At 40.0% G+C, this 24907-nt stretch overlaps 1 protein-coding gene across 1 annotated transcript in view; it reads left to right on the top strand.

The window, feature by feature from the left end:
• The window catches only part of enpp2 (ectonucleotide pyrophosphatase/phosphodiesterase 2), a 100941-nt gene extending 90316 nt beyond the window's left edge, over nt 1–10625 (top strand). The window contains exons 25-26 of the mRNA XM_043688979.2: nt 2877–3030; nt 8763–10625. Of these exons, the coding sequence (XP_043544914.1) occupies nt 2877–3030; nt 8763–8933 (325 nt within the window). The 3' untranslated portion in view covers nt 8934–10625. The remainder of the gene's footprint in view (nt 1–2876; nt 3031–8762) is intronic.
• The last annotated feature ends 14282 nt before the right edge of the window (nt 10626–24907 follow it).

Here is a 24907-nt window from a genome sequence, read left to right as displayed (position 1 = left end):
AGGTTCTTAGCTAAAATGACAGCACAAGGAACTGGTGGTGACCTTCTAATATGGACAGGTAATTAGTTGAGAGGTAAGAGATAAAAGGTAGTGATAAAGGATTCATTCTATGATGAGCAGGATTTGACAAATGTCACAGTTCCTTATTACAAAAATGTTCATTATTTGGAATTCAAAATAAAGAGTTGTGTATGATGTCAGTAGAGACCAGTAATGTTTTAAATTTTTTTTAAATCGGAAAGCCAGGTATTTTCTAAAGGAATGAAGCCACAAGGTTCACAGCTTGAATTAAAGAATTTTGCTACCTGGAAATCAAAATATATGAATCAGGTCAGACTCAACTGAGAAAAGTTTGCTGATAATCACGCTGCACTGTTCACTATCTATCACAAAATGTATAGGTCTATAATATCAGTGAAACTACCTAAAGTGATTAGTTTACCTGATTCAGAGGACAGAAGCAACTCATTATAGGTTTTGTCAGTAAAAGAAAAGAAACAATTTATTGTAACATGCAACTTTAATGAGCAGTCAAAAGAAAGAATTTCTAATCAGACATTACTCACTGTTTTGAAACCTCAAATACACATACATGCTTATTCACAGTTATGACATACAAAAGACAAACTGTTTATATACTGTGGATGGAAAAAGAATATAGACCGGGTAAACATAATTCCAAATGTTAAAAGTTCAGACCACATGGAGAAGAGTTATTTTGTATGTGGTATCTTAATGTGGTATCTTAAACTCTCCTATTTTGAATATGCTTTAGAGTTTTGTATCTTAAAATTCTTTTGCTCTCTACTTGGTGATATCAGAAATCCATTTCATTATTAGTAGATCTGCTACGTTAAAGGGAGTTTCAGCTCTCTCTTCCAGCACTCAAAATTTCAGCTGAATTCATTGCAGCTTATTCTAACATCTCAAACAAAACTTGAACATAGAACCCTGGCTCCCTTGCCTTCACCGCAAACCTATTCATCCCAAGAATTAACTTGCTGTATTGTTCACCTCTCAGGCAACCCGGTCACATGATTATTTACTGGAACCAAACTATTGCTTCTCCAGAAGTTATACCTAATTCTCAAAGGGACCAACACTCACACAAACCATATATGCTTTTTCCCTAAATGCATATGGGCCAAGACAATTGTATATACAGTCATAGAGTCACTGTATGGAAATGTACAGCATGGAAACAGACCTTCAGTCCAACCCGTCCATGCCGATCAGATATCCCAACCCAATCTAGTCCCACCTGCCAGGCACCTGGCCCATATCCCTCCAAACCCTTCCTATTCATACACCCATCCAAATGCCTTTTAAATGTTGCAATTGTACCAGACTTCCCCACTTTCTCTGGCAGCTCATTCCATACATGTACCACCTTCTGTGTGAAAATGTTGCCCCTTAGGTCTCTTTTATATCTTTCCCTTCTCACCCCAAACCTATGCCCTCTAGTTCTGGACTCCCCAACCCCAGGGAAAAGACTTTATCTATTTATCCTATCCATGCTCCTCATAATTTTGTAAACAAGGTTACCCCTCAGCCTCTGACGCTCGAGAGAAACCAGCCCCAGACTGTTCAGCTCTCATAGCTCAAATCCTCCAACCCTGGCAGCATCCTTGTAAATCTTTTCTGAACCCTTTCAAGTTTAACAACATCTTTCCAATAGAAAGGAGACCAGAACTGCATGCAGTATTCCAACAGTGGCCTAACCAATGTCCTGTACAGCCATGACATGACCTTCCAATTCCTGTACTCAATACTCTGACCAATAAAGGAAAGCATACCAAACGCCTTCTTCACTGTCCTATCCACCTGCAACTCCACTTTCAAGGAGCTATGAACCTGCACTCCAAAGTCTCTTTGTTCAGCAACACTCCCTAGGACCTTACCATTAAGTGTTTAAGTCCTGCTTAGATTTGCTTTCCCAAAATGCAGCACCTCACATTTTTCTGAATTAAACTCCATCTGCCACTCCTCAGCCCATTGGCCCATCTGAACAAGATCCTGTTTTAATCTGAGGTAACCTTGTTTGCTGTCCACCACACCTCCAATTTTGGTGTCATCTGCAAACTTACTAACCATACCTCTTATGCTCGCACCCAAATCATTTATATAAATGACAAAAAATAGAGGACCCAGCACCAATCCTTCAGGCCTCCAGTCTGAAAGACAACTCTCCACCATTACCCTCTGTCTTCTACCTTTGAGCCAGTTCTGTATCCCTGAGTTTGCAGGTGACAGTAACGTTGGAGACATTATAATTCTTATGGACAGGAATTGGCAGTTACCAAGGGACATTTTTTTCTACTGATTTTAGTCTGTTTATATGGAATGATGTTCAATATCTCAAAATGTGAGAACATCTATTCTAGGTTGAAGGAAGTCATTGGTATGATTTCCTGGAGCAGCGGAAAAGCAATATTCATATACACAAATTGTGGAGAGCTGGTGCACAGGCACAAAAGGTCATCCAAAAATAATGAGTTATTAACCTTTTTACATCAGAACTAGTGAAATTGCAAAGTATGGAAGTGATGCTTCAATCGCACTTGCCCTTTGATTACTTGAGTTGTTGGAAAACCTTACATAGTGTTGTGCAGTTAACATTAGCAAGTATATGTTGGCCTAGGAGGGGCCTGCACTGATTCATCAATATATTTAAAGGTTAAATTATGAGGGTAACTATATCAGCAGAACTAACAGGTTGTCATAGAAATAAATACAAGGGTAGTTTTTGCAACCAGTGAGGCAGCACCTCCAAATCTCAGTTTGAAAATGTACTATTTTTTGTGAATAGCTGAGTTACTTGCTTGATGTCCCTAACAGACAACTGAAAAATACTAAAAGCTTGTTCTGTCTTTCAGGCAAGTTGACGGGTCAATCCCTGTCCCAACTCATTACTACAGTATTATTACTAGTTGCCTGGATAGTACTCAGCCTGTGGACAAGTGTGATGGGCAACTTACCGCATCATCTTTCATTCTCCCACACAGACCTGACAATGATGAAAGTTGTAACGTAAGTGGGGAAAAACAGAAGCATTATACAATTCTGTGTAAGAACTATTGCATTATGATGAGGAAGGAATTCACCCTGAAGAAAATCTCAAGAGCCAAACCTGTTAGTTATGGGGTCTGTCTGGCCATGAATTACACAGTATACACAATTGAACAGTTTTGTTTTTCTACTAACAAACTGGATAGAATGGCTATAAATGCTTATTTTGGTGTATGGGAATAAGAAACTCTGTTACTTATAGGCATGTACTGTAAGGGATCTGCAGTTTATGGATGAGGTGACTCAATATCTTTCATTTTTACTGAGTTTTTGTACCATATATAAAAGTGCTGTTCTCACAGAATAGTGAAGGAATCAAACTGAAAATTGAGACAAGAAATAATAAAATGATTTTACCCTGAGAAATTTCATTTTGGAGGTGGAGGCAAGGTAGATTCAACACCTTAAAGGCTTCACTGTGTACAAGTATGAACAAATATAAAAATAAATAAATAAAAAATACAGTGTCACTTAGACCAGTAACATCTAAGATGCAGTCTCTTCTGAATTATGAATTAGCTAAAATGGTAGTGGAATGCTTCCATAAATAAAGGTTCTCAACTCTAATCAGCATCTACTGAGCCCTGTTGAAGAACACAGGGTCAGGAACCTAGGCTCAGTTTGAATTAAATAACACTCACTCTCAATGTTCATTAACAATGGCTATTTGAGAGATGTACTGGCTGCAGGGGCTAATCCAAAGAATGATACCAGCCATAAGTTGTTCTGTCATAATTGCTTGGAGAGTGGTATGCTCTGGAAGGAAAAGGGAAAAACACTGTAAGATGAAAATCATGCACAAAGCACTGGTAGAGAGGAATTCTTTCTCAAGCAATTTCACACAATGCAACACTAAAATAATGATGTAAAAACTCAGAGTGATAGCTATTTAGTCATCTCACTTATAAACCACAGATCCATTACAATACATAAGTATAAGTAACAATTAATGTATATTTCTTATTCCTGTATACCAATGTAAGCATTTATAGTCATCCTGTCAAGTTTGTTAGTAGAGAAAACTATTCAAGGGTGTATGTTGTGTAATTCAAGACCCGACAGAACCCATCACTAATGAATTTGACTCTGGTTCTTGGGCATTTTCTTCAGGGTGAATTCCTTCCTCTTCCATTCTATCACCATTTCCACCAACACCAAAATCCCTTGCAACAACACAGTGAATTGATAATTTAGTAAATGTTTTTAAGTCTGAAATAACTTCTCTTCTGATCTTCATATAATACAACATGGGAATTTAAGGTACATATTGACAGGTCAAATACTGTGTGGTTAATGATGAATAGAAATGGGTTTTCCAGAACTTGAATAAAACTTGAATTTGGTTTCAAGCTAAAGATGTATTGTTGGCGAGATTATCAATTCACTTTTGCTGTTGTGAGGGGATTTGGTGTTGGTGAAAAGCTGGCATGAGAATGGAAGGGGAAAGAATTCACCCTGAAAAAATGTCCGAGTGTCCAATGCACGATAAGAACAGGGACTACCTCCTGCCTGATCCTCAGAGGCATGTAATGGAATGGGTCCTCATTATCAAAATGGTTTCATCATTATTAGAAATGCAATGTGTTTACATGTATGGAAGTGGTCCAAATCAAACCCCGTGTCCATTCAGAGCAAAAGCTAGTTGGTGCACTCCCTTTATGGAGTGAAAACAGAGTGTTGCATGAGAGGACCCAGACTGTCAAAACATCCTCAATGCCAAAATGACCAGTTTCCAGGAATTCATCATCAAATAAGAGTATCTATTATGCCACATCATCGACATGGATGGAGTGTTCAAGATTTTCAATATGTCTCGCAACCAAATTGTGGAGCAGAGAGGTTTGAAAGCACTTCTAGTGAAAATGCAGGACATGTGAAAACAGGATAATGGTTTGTGTAGCTAACTTAAAACCTACATTAAATTTCAAACATGACAAATCCAGTCCCCTGAAAGAGTTTTTGTGCATGTCCATGCTAATGATGAGACAGATGAGAATGGAGTGAAGTTATGCATTAATAATCTGTGGAATAGGCAACTCAGTGGCTTATATAAAGAATTGATTGGTCTGGGGGACATTCAGATCTCATCAGATCTAGAGGTGTCTGGAAGGAAAAAACTGCCAAATTGCCATTTATACCTGGGATCTAACATCTCTAATTTAACCATTGGATGTGTGCCTTAATAAGTCAATCAATAACCATGTTGAAGATAAATGGAATAGATCAATGGTTATTGGAGGAAAAAGCATTCAGAAAGAGTTGAAGTTTTGTGTGGTTCTGTCATCAAATCGCGAGTGCACAAGCTTCACCACATAGTTCAAAAGTGCAGAATCTCCAATTCAAAGAACGAAAAGGATTTGTTGTGGAGAGATGATTGAAAGTACCACACTTGATCCAGAGTGGGATCCTAAACATGATGCCATGGCCAAAGTGACGTGGAATTAATTCAGTGACCGCTTTACATCAGATACTGAAGATAAATTTTATGGGTGTGGAAATGCTTTCATTGTGGTTAAAGGCATCTTTGTACAATTAACTTATTCATACACCATGCTACATTAATTTACTATAAAGTCCCAAATTTTTAAAAACACATTTTAATTTCTTAAGTGCGTACAAGACGATTTTCTGATTCTGTATGTGGATGTACCTACTAGAGAAGGTGCAAAACTTGACCTGCTCTTGGGAAATAAGGCAGGACAGGTGACTGAGGTGTCAGTGGGGGAGCACTTTGGGGCCAGCGACCATAATTCTATTCGTTTTAAAATAGTGATGGAAATGGATAGACCAGATCTAAAAAGTTGAAGTTCTAAATTGGAGAAAGGCCAATTTTGACGGTATTAGGCAAGAACTTTTGAAAGCTGATTGGAGGCAGATGTTCACAGGTAAAGGGACAGCTGGAAAATGGGAAACCTTCAGAAATGAGATAATGAGAATCCAGAGAAAGTATATTCCAGTCAGGGTGAAAGGAAAGGCTGGTAGGTATAGGGAATGCTGGATGACTGAAGAAATTGAGGGTTTAGTTGAGAAAAAGAAGGAAGCATAGGTATAGACAGGTATATACAGGATAGATTTAGTGAATCCTTAGAGTATAAAGGAAAGAGGAAAATCAGGAGGGCAAAAAGCGGACATGGAGATAACTTTGGCAAATAGAATTAAGGAGAAACCAGAGGGTTTTTACAAATATTAAGGACAAAAGGGTAACTAGGGAGAGAATAGATCAGCAAGGCAGCCTTTGTGTGGAGCCACAGAAAATGGGGGAGATACTAAATGAATGTTTTGCATCAGTATTTACTGTGAAAAAGGATAGGGAAGATATAGACTGTAGGGAAATAGATGGTGACATCTTGCAAAATGTCCAGGTTACAGAAGAGGAAGTGCTGGATGTCTTGAAACGGTTAAAGGTGGATAAATCCCCAGGACCTGATCAGGTGTACCTGAGAACTTTGTGGGAAGCTAGTGAAGTGATTGCTGGGCCTCTTGCTGAGATATTTGTATCATCGATAGTCACAGGCGACCTGCTGGAAGACTGTAGGTTGGCAAACGTGGTGCCACTGTTTAAGAAGGGCGGTAAAGACAAGTCAGGGAACTATAGACTGGTGAGCCTGACCTCTGTGGTGGGCAAATTGTTGGAAGGAATCCTGAGGGAGAGGATGTACATGTATTTGGAAAGGCAAGGACTGATTAGGGATAGTCAACATGGCTTTGTGTGTGGGAAATCATGTCTCACAAACTTGATTGAGTTTTTTGAAGAAGTAACAAAGTGGACTGATGAGGGCAGAACAGTCGATGTGATCTATATGGACTTCAGTAAGGCGTTCGACAAGGTTCCCCATAGGAGACTAATTAGCAAGGTTAGATCTCATGGAATACAAGGAGAACTAGCAATTTGGATACAGAACTGGCTCAAAGAAAGAAGACAGAGAGTGATGGTGGAGGGTTGTTTTTCAGACTGGAGGCCTGTGACCAGTGGAGTGCCACAAGGATCGGTCATGGGTCCTCACTTTTTGTCATTTACACAAATTACTTGGAAGCGAGCATAAGAGGTACAGTTAGTAAGTTTGCAGATGACACCAAAATTGGAGGTGTAGTGGACAGCAAAGAGGGTTACCTTAGATTACAACAGGATCTTGTTCAGATGGGCCAATGGGCTGAGAAGTGGCAGATGGAGTTTAATTCAGATAAATGCGGGGTGCTGCATTTTGGGAAAGCAAATCTTGGCAGGACTTATACACTTAATGGTTAAGTCCTAGGGAGTGTTGCTGAACAGAGAGACCTTGGAGTGCAGGTTCATAGCTCCTTGAAAGTGGAGTCGCAGGTAGATATGATAGTGAAGAAGGCATTTGGTATGCTTTCCTTTATTGGTCAGAGTATTGAGTACAGGAGTTGGGAGGTCATGTTGCGGCTGTACAGGACATTGGTTAGGCCACTGTTGGAATATTGCGTGCAATTCTGGTCTCCTTCCTATCGGAAAGATGTTGTTAAACTTGAAAGAGTTCAGAAAAGATTTACAAGGATGTTGCCAGAGTTGGAGGATTTGAGCTATAGGGACAGCTGAACAGGCTTAGGCTGTTTTCCCTGGAGCGTCGGATGCTGAGGGGTGACCTTATAGAAGTTTACAAAACTATGAGGGGCATGGATAGGATAAATAGGCAAAGTCTTTTCCCTGGAGTTGGGGAGTCCAGAACTAGAGGGTGAGAGGGGAAAGATATAAAAGAGACCTAAGGGGCAACTTTTTCACGCAGAGGTGGTACATGTATGGAATGAGCTGCTAGAGAAAGTGGTGGAGGCTGGTACAATTGCAACATTTAAGAGGCATTTGGATGGGTGTATGAATAGGAAGGGTTTGGAGGGATATGGGCCGGGTGCTGGCAGGTGGGACTAGATTGAGTTGGGATATCTGGTTGGCATGGACGGGTTGGACCAAAGGGTCTATTTCCATGCTGTACATCTCTATGACTCTAAATTAGGGTGGCATGATGGCTCAGTTGTTAGCACTGTTGCCTCACAGTGCCAGGGATCCAGGTCCATTTCCAGCTTGGGGCGACTGTGTGGAGTTGACATATTCACCCTCTGTCTGTGTGGGATTCCTCTGGTTTCCTCCCACAATCCAAAAATGTGCAGGTTAGGGTTAATTGTCCATGCTAACTTGCCCATAGTGTTCAGGGATGTGTAGGTTAGGTATGTTAGTTCAGGGGGAATGTAGAGTAATAGGGTAAGAGAATGGGTCTGGGTGGGTTACTGTTCAGAGGGTCAGTGTGGACTTGTTGGGCCAAAGGGTCTGTTTCCACACTGTAGGGAATCTAAACTAGTGAGCATCCACACCTCTTTTGCTGGCAGGTTTAATTATATACTGACATCCATGGTATTGTAATGCCTTTTACAATATTGTGATTGCTATGTTAGTTAGCTGCCAACACACACATAGTTATCCTCTTGAATCCAGATTGACGGGATGATCGACTTTCTCTCTCTGCTTGGAAGGGGCTTACAAGAAATATGTGCACATAAAAAGGGGAGGAGAGGCTGTGAGGCTGAACAGTGCTCATTGCATTGCATGTGTGGTGTACTGTGCTTTCCAACATATGAGTTAGCTGATATGCTCGTGGACAATTAGCATATAGTTATATTTTATGTATAGAACTATACCTTCACAATAAAAATACATTTAGAACATATTTTGTCTATTTCAGAGTAACGATGATGAATCAAAATGGGTTGAAGACTTAATGAAGTTACATACAGCACGTGTGCGTGACATTGAACACCTGACTGGTTTGGATTTCTACCGCAAAACCAGCAGAGCATATCCTGAAATCCTTTCTTTAAAGACATTCCTACAGACTTTTGAAAGTGAAATCTAAACCCCTTGTGTATTTGTTGTTCTCACAGTACATCTTTTCCCTACAGGTGTATATTTTTTTAATACTTTTTTGTATTTATTAATTCAAACCATAGAATATTTTAAAGGCTGTTACTTTCAAGCTTTGTATCTAACGTCAAACTTAATAACAAGCTTATGTCTTTCTCTCCCACCTTTGTCATTATTTAGCTGTTTGAGTGATGTTTGTGTTTAAACTGTTTGTACTACTGTGGCTTTTGTTTTTGCCTTAGATTAGGACTTGGGCCTACAGGATTAAAACTTGCATTGATAAAAATCCAGGATTATTCACTGCATTGTTCGTCCTGTAATTTCTGTCCTCCATATTAAAAATAGGACATATAAAGCAATTATATTTCAATTTTGCTGAGATAAGGCCAACTTATATTTATGCTTCATGTGCAAATCATGTCAAATATGTTATAAACCTTAAATCAAATTGCAACAATTGATTCCAGAAAAACAAATAATTTGCCTATCAAAGAAGTTAAATGTTATATTAAATGCGAAATAAGCAAGCTCCAACTTCCTCTTTCATGCACATTACAGACACATTGTTAGCTGAAAAGAAAGGTGGGACCTGACAGATCTAAAGGGAATGGGAGAAAAGAACATAGTATATAGTGGCTGCTTTTACCTTTTGAGGGGACATCTTTTTTCCTTTGATGTTTGTTCAGAGTTTTATTGGAATTTTTATGTGTATAGATATGTTCTGGAATAAACTGCAATCCATACAACCTTTTCTTTAAAATATAGGTTTCAAAATGCACATTTTGCCATGACAGTAAATCTTGAGAAAACAAGTTTGCAGTTTTAGAGTTATCCTACATTAAATATACTACAACTTGAGCAACACATAACTGCAGTGACTTTTTGAACAAGGAGTTCAGTTTTGAATATGCGAGTTCAGAATAAAGATCATGAGAGTGCTTCACAACTTTCCTGAAATACACATGGAATCCATTCGGGTAAGGGTTCTCATGATGGTCTGCCATAACCTCACTAGTAGAGCTTTTGAAACAGTAGTTATACTCAGTTTTCCAAGGGTAGAAATGGGAGAAATTGTGTGGGAATACACCTTGTGTTTTTTTTTCTTGAAGAAATATAAATTTGAAATTAAAGCTTTGAAAATGAATAAAGTAGCATTAACTTAACAAGCATAAAGCTAATATGATGCAAAATAGCATGAGCTGGCAGACCATGTTGAAGCAACCTGGCTAGAACATTACAAGTAAATGTTCTCTTTTAGCTTTGAGCATGTTTCTGGGATATGTCTGGGAAAGCATGTGGTGTGAGCTGTCTCATTTATTCGAAAGAACCAAATTTATGTTACCTCTCCAGCTTAGCTCTCGGGTTTAGATAGTGCTTGGATTTCTCTCTCCTCACAGATGTGGGATCTGTTTCAGTTGAAATACGCACAAGTTCCAGAACAGAAGAACTACGTTAAAAACTTGCCAGATAATGTATACAGTATGTTCTGATAATGCATTGACTAAATAGTGTTTTGTTCATTTTGTACTGCTATCTCCATGTTTTCCACTTATACTGAACTGGAGGGGGTGCTGATACAGAATGTCCACAGTTGAATTGCCCTGGCACAATAGGTCATTTCTGTGTACTGGGTTTGTAAAACAAAATGGAAACAAATAAACATAATCATGTAAAAGAAACTTGATCATTGTACCATAGTATTTACTTTGTATATGTTCATTGTTTTTGTAATAATATTCAAAACATAATGTGCAGCCAGGATTATCAAAAGCACTTCTAATAGATAAAATTTTGACATCAATGTTTTTAACTCACTTCCTGTCATGTTGACTCGGTAATGTAGGTGAAAGCTGGTCTATATTTACTCGTGAGTTCAGTCAAGAAGCAGGAGGATTAGATTACCTACAGTATGGAAACAGGCCCTTCGGCCCAACAAGTTCACACCGACCCTCCAAAGAGTAGCCCACCCACACCCATTCCATTACCCTACATTTACTAATGCACCTAACACTATGGGCAATTTAGCATGGCCAATTCACCTGACCTGCAAATCTTTGGATTGTGGGAGGAAACCCACGCAGACACAGGGAGAATGTGCCAACTCCACGCAGACAGTCGCCCGAGACAGGAATCGAATCTGGGTCCCTGGCACTGTGAGGCTGTAGTGCTAACCACTGAGCCAGCTTATTATCCTCACTATCCTCCTGCTACAGTGTGAATTCCACAGTGAAGCATCCAACAGTTTGAAGTGGGTTTTAGATGTGAAAGAATAAAGCTTTTAGAATAAATTTGAAATGTCCCCTTGTCTTCAGCTCCTCCCACTGTGTTCTGTCAATTAAATTATTGTTACTGCCTGAATCTACTGTTTGCATTACCACCAACAATCACTGGGGATTTCCCATGACAGCTCCTGTGGACAGGAAATCGTGTTTCCATGTTTGCTATTCACGTCCTAACTCTGCTGCACTTTCAAATTGTCTCACAGTCATGCCTCTACAAACTTTCCTTCCTTTACAGGGGTTGGCAGACTTTCCTGTCTGTTCAGTTTTATTTCTGCAATTTGTGACAAAACGGACCTTACTCCCGCTTTGTTTTTGCATTTCTTTCCCCCGACAGGCAGAGTGCCACATTTGAAACCCTCTCTCCTGCTGAGTGTTGCTGTTTACATTTACATGCAACTGGATTTCATTGGGCGATTTGGTAAACCTCAGCTTTTGTTGTGCTGTTGGAGGAGATGGGACCAGGTTTTCACGCTGGGAAATTGTCCAACCACAGATTCCAATGTAGCTGCAACTCTCAAAGTGTCACCTTGTCTTACTGCTGCTTATGTCACAATGTATTTGATTTGCAATGTTGATTCACCCAGTCCATTCTCTGCCAGTTCAAATCCATCATAACTTAGTTGCAATCATCCAGTGACTGCCATAAATGAGTCCTTCTTCCTGTCTCCGATGGAAAATAAGCCTTGGGAATGTGGAATTCACGTACCTCAAAATGTTCACCATATATTCATAACCCATGTTTTATGTTAACATCTTGAAAGACTCCCTCCACCCACTTTGAACTGGTATTGACTGGGCTTCCTGTACCACCCTGGCCCCATCCAAAAACAGACTGTGACTGTCAGCAAACACTTCAAACTCCATCAGCCAAGCTTTCCATTTCGTGCTGATGGTATTGGCATCACCAGACAGTTCAATTCCCCAAGCTGCAGACAGATCAGTTCCAACAAATTCCATGACTCAATAGGGAAGCATTGGTGAAGTGGTAATGTCACTGGACCAATCATCCAGAACTCAGGTTTAATGTTCTGAGGAAATGAGCTTGAAACCCATTATGAATTCAGTTTAAATAAAGTATCCAATCAAAAGCTAGCCTAGCTGTGATCAAGCAATCACTGGAGATTGTTATTGAAAACCCAACTCATACTCTTAACTGCCGTTTGGTCTATTAGGGATGGGCAGTAAATGCTGACCTAGACGCCAGTGCCCACGAACAACGTGGAAAGTTACAAATTTAACAATCTGACACATCATTTTATCATTTAGACTTTGTGATTCCTGAAAATGTGCTTATTTGACCTGCTGCTCCCAGGTTTCATGACTCCATAAATGATACCGACTGTATTTGACACGACCTTATCCAATTAATGTATAGAATCTTGAGTCCATACACACAATTGGCTATCATCATGACTATTGCCTGTGCTGTCAAGTGTCACATGCTGATCAAAAAACCTGCACACCCATGTTCAATCGGAATTATGTGGACGCATGTAGCTAAAGACTTCATCCAAATGAATCAAAGAGCTGGATTTCCGAGGTGCAATGGAAGTTACTGCCCTAGACGTCGTCAGAATTTGACTGAATGTGGTATCAAGAAGCCCTAGGAAAATTGAAGTCAATAGAATCAGATGAAAATTCACCTCTGAGACAGTAATGCCGAGCACAAAAAGGCATGGTTGCTGTAAGTGAATCACTGTGGTCCCAGGATTTCTCTGCAGGATTTCCTTAGGGTAACATCCTGGCCCAGTTGTCTTCAGGTGCTTCATCAAAGACCTTCCCTCCATCATAAGGCCAGAACTGGAGATATTCACTGGCGATCACAGTGTTCAGTAGCATTTGCAACAATTGAGTCTAATCATCTCTTCTTGATATTCAACATCATTACAATCATCAAATCGCAAGTCATCAACATTCTGGTGACAACATTAACCAGAAAGATAATTGGGCATAAGTGCTAGGAGTACAAGGACATGTCAGAGGCGGTGTATTATGCAGAGCTATTCAATTCCTGACTCCCCAAATCATATTATCCACAAAGAACAGGCAGAGTATGATGAAATTTCTCCATTTCGTAAATAAATGCAACTCCAAAAACGGTCAAAGCTTGAAACCATCCAGAACAGTTTGCTAAATATCCCACCCACCACTGGCATATGGTGGTATCATCTACAGAATGTGCCACAGAAACACATCAGGACTTCTTTAATAGAATCTTACAAATTCTACTAAACCACACCATTTAGAAGAATAAGATCAGCAAAGATCCATGGTTACACATCTGCAAGACACTGTACTTCCTTCATGGTTGTTGGACCAACATCCTGAAACTAATTCTTTTTACCACTGACAGTACATGGACTGCAGCAGTTCAAGGAGGCAGTTTGAGCCACCTTATCAAGGTGAATAAATGTTGACCTTGCCTTTGATACCAGCCTCCTCAGAATGAATGAAAGAGAAATTCTGATTTAAAACCTGAATCCACAAGTTGTGTAGATTTCACAGAAGAAACTTGATTTTAATTCCAAGGGCAAGGATATATATTATTAGTATGTTTTTCCTAATGCACACACATTACCGCTGATCTACAATAATACATTGTTTTGCTATAATATAAAAAACAGAAAATGCTCGAAAAACTCAGATGTCTGGTAGCATCTGTAGAGAGAAACAGAGTTAAAGTTTCAGGTCAATGAACTTCAATCTATTTAAAAAAATCATTAGCCTTAAACATTTACCCTGCTTCTCTGTCCAAAAGTACCTGCTGAGTATTTTCAGCATGTTCTGTTTTTATTCAGCTTTCAAGTATCCACAGTATTTTGCTTCTATAAGTTTTGCGAGTTCAGTCTCAAGATCGGTTCATTACCTGGACTCTTTATCATTGTGAACTTCAGTTGATCACTGCAGTTAGAAGCAGTTTGGAACTTTCAAGCTATCTTTGAGATCTGCCCTCTTACTAGCCACGTCATTGTGAATATTTATCTCGCAAACAAAAACACACCTGTTCTGCAACAAATGTTGTGCTGATCGAGCAGGCAGATCAAAGATGAAGTGGCAGGACTTATGTAACAAGCATTTCTATAGCAATCACTTCTTTCATATTGCGTCAGAGGAGTCTGTTTTTTTTCTCAGCTTGATCCAATAGTTTTCCAACTTTCTTCAGAGCAAAGTACCATTTGTCATTCTGGTCTCTTGTCTTTCTGAATTTCAGGATCAGATACATAAAGGCCAGTGTTGTGAAAAGGAGAGGCAAGATGGTTTTCAGGAGGTATTGATCTAATGGTAGTGTCGGTGGTCTGGGAATCAGAGTCCCTGACTAACATACATTGGCACACCACAGCAGATCATGAAATTTGAATTCAATAAGAAAAATATGAAATTAAAAGCTGGTCTAATGATCCTTCCCCCCATGGAGAGAGGGGGAAGAATCCTGCAAGAAAGGGCTGGTTGAGGCAGGGAGGCAGCAAGTGGGGGGAGGGAGAAGAGGATGGAATCCAGGCTCAAAGTGAGAAAACCATCATTGATGTTGATCTGGTGACTGACAAAATTGTTGGTTTTCTATTTTGATCACTTCTGTGTCTCACTCCCCGTCCACAGCTCCCTCTCCATTATAGCCATACCGTCTTTGTGTCCAACTCTGGAGAATCTATCCCAGAATTGCCAACTATGGGGAAGAAACAAGGGCCACATTGTTGGAGGACAGGTGGGTGCTGCTGGTGAGAATTGGGAGTTGAGGGGAGCTGCAGCTGGGGGTATCTAGCAAGTTTCAAGGGTGGGATCTGTTCAGATTACCCTCAAAAATCCCCATTTTTGAAGCCTCCTCAGACTCTCCCTGGGAGGGATACCATTCGCAGAATGCATATGACCATATTCAACGTCCACTATCCTACCTTCATTCGTGATGCTTTTCTTTTGCACTAGTCCTCTGTACTATCAACATTTCAGCCAATAGGAAGAACCAGAGGTGGCAACTGGGTGATGTTGAGTTCTGGTATTGCTAGATTGCTGCCATGAATATTCCCTTTTCTATGCTGAGTCTACTCTATCTAATGATAGTGCGAGGGGATGACCTACTGGTCAATCCAAAGAAAAGAGGCACTAGTCTTACATAACAAGGTAGTTTATTGCCTAATTGTAATAGGTTTGGCTTCCATGAATTTTCAAGGCAGAGTTACTTACAGCTATCAGGATCTATGCAGCTGACACCCTGCTTCCCTTCGGAAATCATACAGATCTCAGCAGCCTTTACCCAAAAACTGCGTGACATCAATAGACTGGATGGAGTTTAATGCAACGTGAACATTAAATCCTTCAGAACCATTACATTTTACAGATTTTTTGGCTGCTTGCTTGCTCCATGGTGCTCCATGCGCACCATATTTACTGTATTCAACTTCTGCCAAATGACATGATATTGAACAGTTCTTCAGAATGCTTTAGCAACACTTCTGCTGCACAGACTGCAGGAGTACTACAGGACTCACTAGGGCAGCTGTCACAATTCATTGCTCTCTGCTTCATCCTTCAAAACTGCCATTTTGAGAGCACACTCTTGCTACAAGGTATCCAGTGAACTGCTGACAATGAGCAGGAGGACAATGTGAGGTTTCTGATTCACAATGGGAGTGAATGAAGCTAGCTTTGTAGCATGGCCTTGTGCAGCTCTGGCCCTTGATGGCCTGGCTTTGGACCACACTCTATCAGTATGAATTGCAACAGTTTGGGATCAGTAAGCTGGAGAGGCAGTGATGAAAAAATGGATGCTGTAATCCTGCAAGAGGACAGCAAGTTTGTACACCATGGTACCACTGCCACTTCACCTGGGCAAAGCCTCAGTAACCCAAGCAAGGTACTGGAGGATATTTTATTGGATTGCTATGTGACAATGCATGTTCCCTCAAATTCTAATACCCATAGGCATTACGGCACTACTTTTCATGTTCATGGCAGCAAGCTGAGATTGCGTCTCTTAATATTGAGCTTTTGAAGCAGCACTGAGTATATGTCCTCTAGTTGTGCTACCATAGAAGCTGTGACAACAACCAAAATATGCTGTGTCATAGTTGGATCCACAATTGCGACAATGATGTTAGTAACCAATGACACGCTGGAATCAATACACTTTAAGCTCTGTGCAATGTTAGTGCTGGTCTCCTTCATGTTCCTTGGCAATGATTACCAAAGTACTAAGAATTTCAATGTGCATGTCCATCAATTTTCCTCTGTACTCAAAGTTTTCAATGGAGTTCTCTGGAGCAAAAAAGATGTACAACATTGTCCTGTGGTGAGCTGGCATCAGCTCTACCATTGCTCACTGTTCTGTCTGTACACTATGTGTCCCCACGGTCTCACTACAGGAAGTTCCAGTTTCTTAATGAGTTGCATGCAGTGCCAATGTCTGAGCTGGTAACTGAGAGTGTGAGAGTGAGTGATGGTGTGTCCTCATCATCACTACCTTCTTCCATCCCTTTCTCTTCCACCATTGCCTGACCAGGTTATGGTTCTTGGGGATCTGAAAAAAGCAAGGCACTGGGTGAAGCCAAGGAATGCATCTTTCACCTTCTGTACATCAGAAGAGAGAGTGGGCTGAGAGGGAATAATGACAAATAGTATCCTCTCCACCATTTAGTTCCTGCAGCCTGTAGCTGTGCAAAGGAGAGAAAAGTGTATCTGTGAGGGTGGGGCAATACATTTGGCTAATGTAACTGGCAGCGTATACAAACTGTGGCTGTGTAGCAGTGCTGAGGATCTGAGGAAGGTGTGGTTTAGCATCTAGCTGACAGGTATGTCTCCCGATTGCTAGAAATAGTTGATAGTTAAATAACTGTGATGTGGTAAATTAAGCACTGTGTGAAGTAGCATTTCAGGTGAAAGGATATTGCATTTGAATATACATTCACTGACCTTCATCGCTCGGATGAGATCATGGACCTTCTTGCAACACTTTGTAGCCTGTTGTGTGGGGTTGGACTTTTCGGATTGACATTTGGCTATCTACTTCCGCTGCCTTCACAGCGTTAGTCTGAAGGACTTCCTGGTCACCTCCGACACCAATGCTTCCAATGTTGGAATGTGGTCTTTTCCTTGCTGTGCCACTGTCATTCTTCATGCAGATCAGGCACTCTCCTCAGCTGGTTATAGCACCCTCTCCTCTCAAACTCTTCCTCCCCTTTAAGAAACACAAGTTGGATTTAAGTAAAACTTGAATTCGAGCTAAACTCTCATAATTTACTTTCTCTTGCTCAGTCATGCAGGCAATCAGAAGTGTTTTTAGCACTTTGCCTGTTGCAATTATGTAAATGAGGTTACCACATGGAGTTTGGATGCTATCTGTACCAGAACAGGGACATGGGCTCTGTATGTTGCCAGCATTTAGCCTGTTTTAAGGTTCTATTCACTGCTGTGGCTTTCCTTCATCCCCTGCAGAAAGACGAAGCTTGGGTGATAGCTGAAATTATTGATATGCAGACACTTCATAGAAAACTGTTAGAAATATTTCAAACTCAAAATAGATAAGTTAACTTTCCTCTAAACTCTAAGTTCTACAGTTGGCAGTATGACATGAACTTTATAAAATAGTTTAAAATAACAATTTAAACAATACTTTAGAAATACCAAAATCGTCACATTAGCAAGCTGGTTATCTAACTGCTGAATCACATCATTCACATTTCTTTCATGGTCAAACCGTTCTGGAGGGGGATTTGAATTCAGCTGTTATAATGCAAAATGTTAGGGCAAGACCGAACAAACTTGAATGCAAAAATGAGCTGTGCAGATGAAAGGAAACTTATCCACAGCCCCATCAAGTGGTTAGAGCCAGAACTGCAGAAATCATAATCCTGAGCTTCCTATTGGCATATTCACAAAGTTACAGAATTGTTATGGTGCTGAAGAAGGCAATTTAGTCCATTGTATTGCCCTAGCTACCTAAGCATTTTAACTCAGTGCCAATCTCTTGCCTTTCCCCATAACCTTGCCCATTGTTTCCACTTGAATAATCATCTGAAGACCTCGACTTCCAGAATTGGACTCTTCTCCACCACGGTTCTAGGCAATGCATTCCAAACACGAACCACTTACTGTGTGAAAAGAAGTTTTCTCACCTCACATTTGCTTTTCTCGCAAAGCATTTTAAAACGGGGCCCTCTGCTTCTCAGCGCGATTCCAGTAGGAACAGTTACTCCTCATCTACTCTGACCAGACCTCTCATGACTTTGAAAAGTTCTAACAAATCTCAAACTTCTCCTCTCCAAAGAAAACAGTCCCAGCTTCTGCAATCTAGTTGATAACTGAAGTGTCTTACCTCTGAAACCATTCTCGTAGACCTCTTTGCAGTCAATGTATTCACATTCTTCCTAAAACGTAGCACCCAGAACTGTACACAATACTCCAGCTGGGTTCAACCAGTGTATTATACAAATTTATCATAATCTCCCTGCTCTGGCACTTTGTGTCTCATTTTATGAAGCCTCGAATATGGTATGCTTTACAAAAGCTCTCTCTATCTGGCCTGCCATCTTTTAGTGCCTTACATACACATATATCCAGCCATCATTTTTCCAATGTACCTGTTAGCACAGTACCCTTTATTTTATAATGTCTCTCCATGTTTTTGTAGCAAAGTGTATCACCTCATACTTTTTGCAGTGAACATCATCTGACAGCTACAAACCCACTCTATTAATATGTCAATGACCTCTGAAAATTCTACACTTTGCTCCTCACAGTTTATACTTTTCCAAGTTTTGTATCATCCACAAATTTTGAAGAGGCCCGGCACAACAGGATTTAGATCATTAATCTATAAAAAGGAAAAGTGAGGATTCCAATATTGGTCTTTCTGCTAGTTTTGCTACCCTTTTAATTCTTCACTTTGTTCCCATTCTAATCTTTCTGCCCTTAGCCTGCTACAATTTTCCAATGAAACTCAATAAAAGCTTAAAGAACTTCTTTAAGCTCTTTCAGCTCGACATGCTAAAGCCTTCAGGACTAAATTGTGTTCAACAATTTTAGATCCAACCTTCTGCCTTCATTTTGTTTCACTTCTGTTTACTGGTTTGTTTTTGCCTTATTTAGTTAATTTTATGATCATATATATTTGGAATGTGTGTGACCCTCTGCAACACCTGATTTGAGTTTTTCTGTCATTTCACATTCGGTATAGCAAGTGTTTCTGCAGAGGTTTGCTCTCCAGGTTGGGTCTTCCTGATGCATGAGCCTTTACTTTATTTGAAATTGCTTTTGTTTTCTCAATTCTAATGAGATTTCAAAACCACTTGAGAAATAAATTGGATTTGCTGATATACTGGTCCAGAAAATGCAACAGTTAGGGTGGCCCCATGATGACAAGGCAACATGTGCATTAACTGATCAATGGTGATGTACATTACTGGTTAAATAATGTTTGGGAACATGCATGGTTGAAGGTTAGTGCTGATAAAGGATAGTATCAGCTCATTTTTTAAAGGAAAGTTAAAATTTGCAGAAAAGATTTAGTTTAGCTGCCTCCAATTGCTATTTTGTTGGAATTTGTGACTTTTTTTTTGTTCCTGAACAAGATTGATTTTGAGGTTTTTAGCTGCTTTCTGCAGTTGTTCTCATTGGATTTCCAAGATCCTATCACCAGCACACCCTGTGCTGACCAGACGAACTGCAAAGGGAACATTGCAATCTTGTATCACATGAATGCATGGAAGGAAAAGGTCTTGTCTAATGGCTTGCATTCCACCCAATAAGCAGAAATCTCATTGTCAGTGAGGCTGGTGAATTGACCCATCGTATTGAGTGATAAGGTAGTCTCTTGTGCACATGTGTACAAGGTTACAGAGATTATTTTGCTGTAGGCTTTAGATGCCTTACATTACAATCTCAACTAAGGCAATAATTTTTAATTCTCCAAAGAGGAGGGGGTGCAGGAGGTTCATCGAATATTGGGAGGTTTAGATTGTGTAGCAACAAAAAAAAAATTGAAATTCAAGCTTTAATTGAATGAGGAGAAAGCATGTTATTTGAATCTCATGGATGCTGATTGGTATGCCACACGTTTCTAACATTTTTACTGGTACTTGTATTTCAAAATCTCATCTTATGCTTTTATTAAGAATGTAGAAAAATGTTTTGAAAAGTGCAGTTGTTCTCACAGGCGTCAGTGAGATGAGAAATTGTGGGAGTGTATTAGGACCGATAATGCTATAATAAAATATTGTCAAAGCAGGTGGTAATGCATTGGCAGCTGTTCATCAAAAAAAAACCCGAAGAACTGCGATACTGGAAATCAGAAACAAAAACGGGAATTGTTGTAAAATCTCAGCAGGTCTGGCAGCATCTATGGAGAGAAAGCAAAGTTAAAGTTTCAGGTCCAGTGACCCTTATGCAGAACTGATTGTAGCTCAGAATGGGTTGGCATATATTATGAAAGTGGGATGGCAGAAGAGGGGGGAATGATAGGTGGAGATGAAGCCCAAAGAGAGAGAACAACAGACAAAGAAGTAGGTAAGGGTCAGCATGGGGGAAGCCATAGCAGTGGAGATACTTGACATCTGTTATGATTTTCATTTCTGTTGCTATGAAACACAACTTCCATTCATAGGTTTACCTCTATTGGTACATTTTATCTTTAATAACCTGACGCAATATCAACTATGTGGTTGGGCAATTAGCAAATGATTGAAAATGAATGAAATCAAATTTGGCTTTAGTTGAGGTATAAAATGGTATAAAAGTTGAAATAAAAGGAAGGAAACAGGAACTAAATTTTAAAAAAAATGACCAAGTACATATTTTGGCAACCTGAATATTGAAATGAAGCACACAGCACAGCAGGCCAACCTGTATGTAAAGGAAAAGAATAAATGGATGCAATGGCAAATAGACTTACACTTAAACTTTCTTTTAGGTGCAGATTGAATTCTGTATTCTTGCAACATTTTCTGTTTGTATTTTTTGGCCGGTTTTCAGACCACTGTACACTGTCAACTTTGCATAAATATTGTGTTTGCCTAATTCCCTGTTATAACCTGATGTTCTCTTACCCACTTTCATGTGGGTGACCAGATCAGAGTCCATGCAGTGCAGTACGCAAACGAAAATATCAGAACAATGTGGTCAGATGATGAAATTCACCATAAGAATACTGATTTAAAATCTTTATCTATCCAAAATGCAATTACGCCTTAAAGTTACCTCTCTTTCTCACAAATGCTGGGTATTTTCTATATCTTTGGGTATCCAATGCAATATTCCACCATTCCAACAATATTTATTGTAGTATTTTCCACTCTCCAAGTGAACGAATGAATTTGCTTCATAAAATAACTTAACGAAGATGAAAGCTTTCTGTCATTTAATTAACATTGCATGAAAATTTCTAAAAACATCTGCAAATCAAGGGAAATTAAACATTTTCAAGTCATTATAAATCAATAAATGACAACTAAACATTAGAGACCTTGGTATAAGGGGTTAATAGCTACATGTTCATAGTTTGATGGTATCATCAATGATGTTAGGTGATGAAACATCATTGTGGACCCAGGTGAAGAAGTTTTTAGTGAAGTCCTGCTGAACAACATCACTGTATATGGTGTAAATAGTTAATAAATGTTTGTTGGCTTGCATTTCTTGGTATATTTGACTCTCTAGAGCATCTGGAAAGTTAGACATGATAGTTATACATGGTAACAGCAGTGGTATGTGGTCTGTGAGCTGTTTATGAGGGACTTGGGCTGGCACAGATGAATGTGGGATGGTGAAAAGCTTTTGGCTTGACAGAACGCACTCCAGAAAAACAACCACGGCAGTCATTGGAGAAACTCACTCTCAACAGAGCCCCACAACAGCTGACTTGAAGTATACAGAATGTTGGTAAAAACCTTACCTCCACCTGAGTACCTGGACCATACAGGAGGCCTCAACTGCACTGTGCTCTGGAGAAACTATGGTACCAATTTCATCCTCTGGATGAAGTTAGTTTGCTCCAGTATACAATAAACAGCTGTTTAAGTGGTATTTTAAGAAGATAGCAGGTTGATGAAACCACTCAGTATGATAAAGTCATTCAACCCTTCAGTTTCTATTCTGTGCTTTGAAGAGAATCTCACGTAGACTGGGAAAATTTGGCCCAAACCCCAGGGATCTGTCATTTTTATTACCATAGTAATTGTCTCTGCCAGGTACCAGCTAAGTGGGAAGTTGGGAAGGACCCTTGTGTGACTGCAATGATGCACAACCGAATGTCAGAGGACTGCATGGTTACTGACATTGATGAACGAGTACATTGTCGTCAGACAGCATTGCTTCAGCCCTAACCTTGTCCAGCTATTACTGTACATGCATTCTGCCACAGAAAGGACATTTCCATGTTCTATGCTCACAAGCAGTAGGTCATTGTAGGCAACTTGCATCTCAAACTCAAAATCTTAAATACAATTGGCTCCCACCAAATGCTTCTACCACACTCAGGAGCACCTTTAGGTTTCACCCATTGTTTTTATTACAGGGTTATAAAATTGAAATGGAAATTTTGTACTGCTTACATAATTGGCCCAAAACAATTTAAATTCAACACTGGTGGAGCCATCGCTGTTCGTATGGATACCCCACCCTTGGTGAAGCCTGGGTTTCTCCAGGCATGCATCTTCTGACTCCTGAGTTCAAGGGTCACCCTACTGAAGTCACCAGGCCAAATACTTGCTATGTTTTACTACAGAACATAGAACATTACAGTGCAGTACAGGCCCTTCGGCCCTTGATGTTGTGTTGACCTAAATTTGTTACAATGAAAGAGAAATCATGGGCATTATTATGTCATTCACAAATGAGAGATTTCCTTTCTGAACAGTAGCACCTGAATAACTAAACTCTGTAAGTCAGATGAACTGAACAAACAGGGCTAGCCAAACAAATTCAAGATGGAATTTCCAAACTTATTCACGGGACTGGAAAAATTACAAATAGCTTTGAATTATTACCCCAAAACAAATTACCAAGATTTGTGTCCATTAATGCCAAGAAAGTTTCAAAGTCCTCTCTTACAAAAAGACGAAAAGGAGATTGAAGCGATTCTGTAGCAGAGGGCATATCTCTATCCACATCTTGATACTCCAGCATGCTGTTTATACCTGTTGGTTCTTTATGAATTTGTGTAGACACTACAGTAACTCTTGAAACAAAACCAGGCTCAATAGTGGGGCATACATGAACAAAAGATCTTTAATATGATTAAGAATATGTTTATGTTTATGAGCCTGAAGAAGGGCTCATGCCTGAAACGTCGATTCTCCTGCTCCTTGGATGCTGCCTGACCTGCTGCACTTTTCCAGCAACACATTTTCAGCTCTGATCTCCAACATCTGCAGTCCTCACTTTCTCCTATGTTTATGTTTAGCCAAACACAGCCCATTACAACCCAGATGTGGCAATGATTATTAGAGCCAACACATCTTCCACTGATGCAGGAGCTGTTTTATTTCAGACCCAACATAATGGCTCCTGATGATGGGTTATTTGGTCCTCTGATTACTGAAAGCTACAGTGCAGCAATGTGCGGTGACCAAGAAAGAAGCGCTGGGAGCCATCTGGTCATCTGGGCCTGAGAAACGTTGTTGGACAATCTCCAAGACTTCAAGTTCATATCCAGAGAGATCATGTGCAGTTAGTGATCCCCCATTATACCAAAGAGCTGTCAAAGATGCCATCCTGAATAGAATATCTTTTGATTATGTCTTTAATTATGTCTGTTTTAATGCCACCACGGAATATATCCAAAGCAAACTCCAGACCACAGTTGATTCTTTGACCTCTGACTAGGTGGGGACAGTTACAAAGTTAGTCTACTTTGTTGAGGAGATGAAATTCTAGTTTACTTGTTGACCAGATTTCTCCTTAACACCATTTAGACGTAGGGAGAAACTTGTACAGCTTGGAACGCTGATGCTAGGTGCAAGTAACTATGGCAGCACTGTGTCACAGACTGGTTTGCATATGTCCCCATTAATTTCATTCAGAAAAAAACTCTTTGAGTAATGCTGTCATTTTAGTATTCTGGATGACCTCCTAGCCTGTAACAATGGCAGTGTTATTCCAAGGGTCATCAGGCTAGGCATACTCCAAAATTTACATCAGGGTCACCTGAGAATTATCTAATGCTGGACATAGACCCACAACTTTTTCCTAGGATGATGATGTCAGCTTGTACGAGGGGGCATAACTACAAATTGAAGGGTGATAGATTTAAGACAGATGTCAGAGGCAGGTTCTTTACTCAGAGAGTGGTAAGGGCGTGGAATGCCCTACCTGCCAATGTAGTCAATTCAGCCACATTAGGGAGATTTAAATAATCCTTGGATAAGCACATGGATGATGATGGGTTAATGTAGGGGGAATGAGCTGAGAATAGTTCACAGGTCGGTGCAACATCGAGGGGCGAAGGGCCTGTTCTGCGCTGTATTGTTCTATGTTCCATGTTCTAACTCTGCTGATGGCCTGATGTATCAAAGGCCATTGAAGACATGGTGTCCAATTTAACAATGTATGGAAAGAATAGGCAAGAGCATAAGGAATCACTGATGGCTTTAACCTTCCTCTCTCATCTTGGACTTCTCTATTGTTATTGACTATTATACCGTGACTGGAGGCAAGTTGCTGCACAGTCCCACTTCAGTAGTGCTTATTACTGTGCTCA

This window comes from Chiloscyllium plagiosum, unplaced genomic scaffold, assembly GCF_037043375.1.
Source record: "Chiloscyllium plagiosum isolate Xiang-an unplaced genomic scaffold, Cpla_swu_hap1 HiC_scaffold_4, whole genome shotgun sequence".
NCBI classification, from domain to species: Eukaryota; Metazoa; Chordata; class Chondrichthyes; order Orectolobiformes; family Hemiscylliidae; genus Chiloscyllium; species Chiloscyllium plagiosum.
The sequence above is the reverse complement of the archived record's forward strand: the minus strand, read 5'-3'. Positions and strand labels throughout refer to the sequence as shown.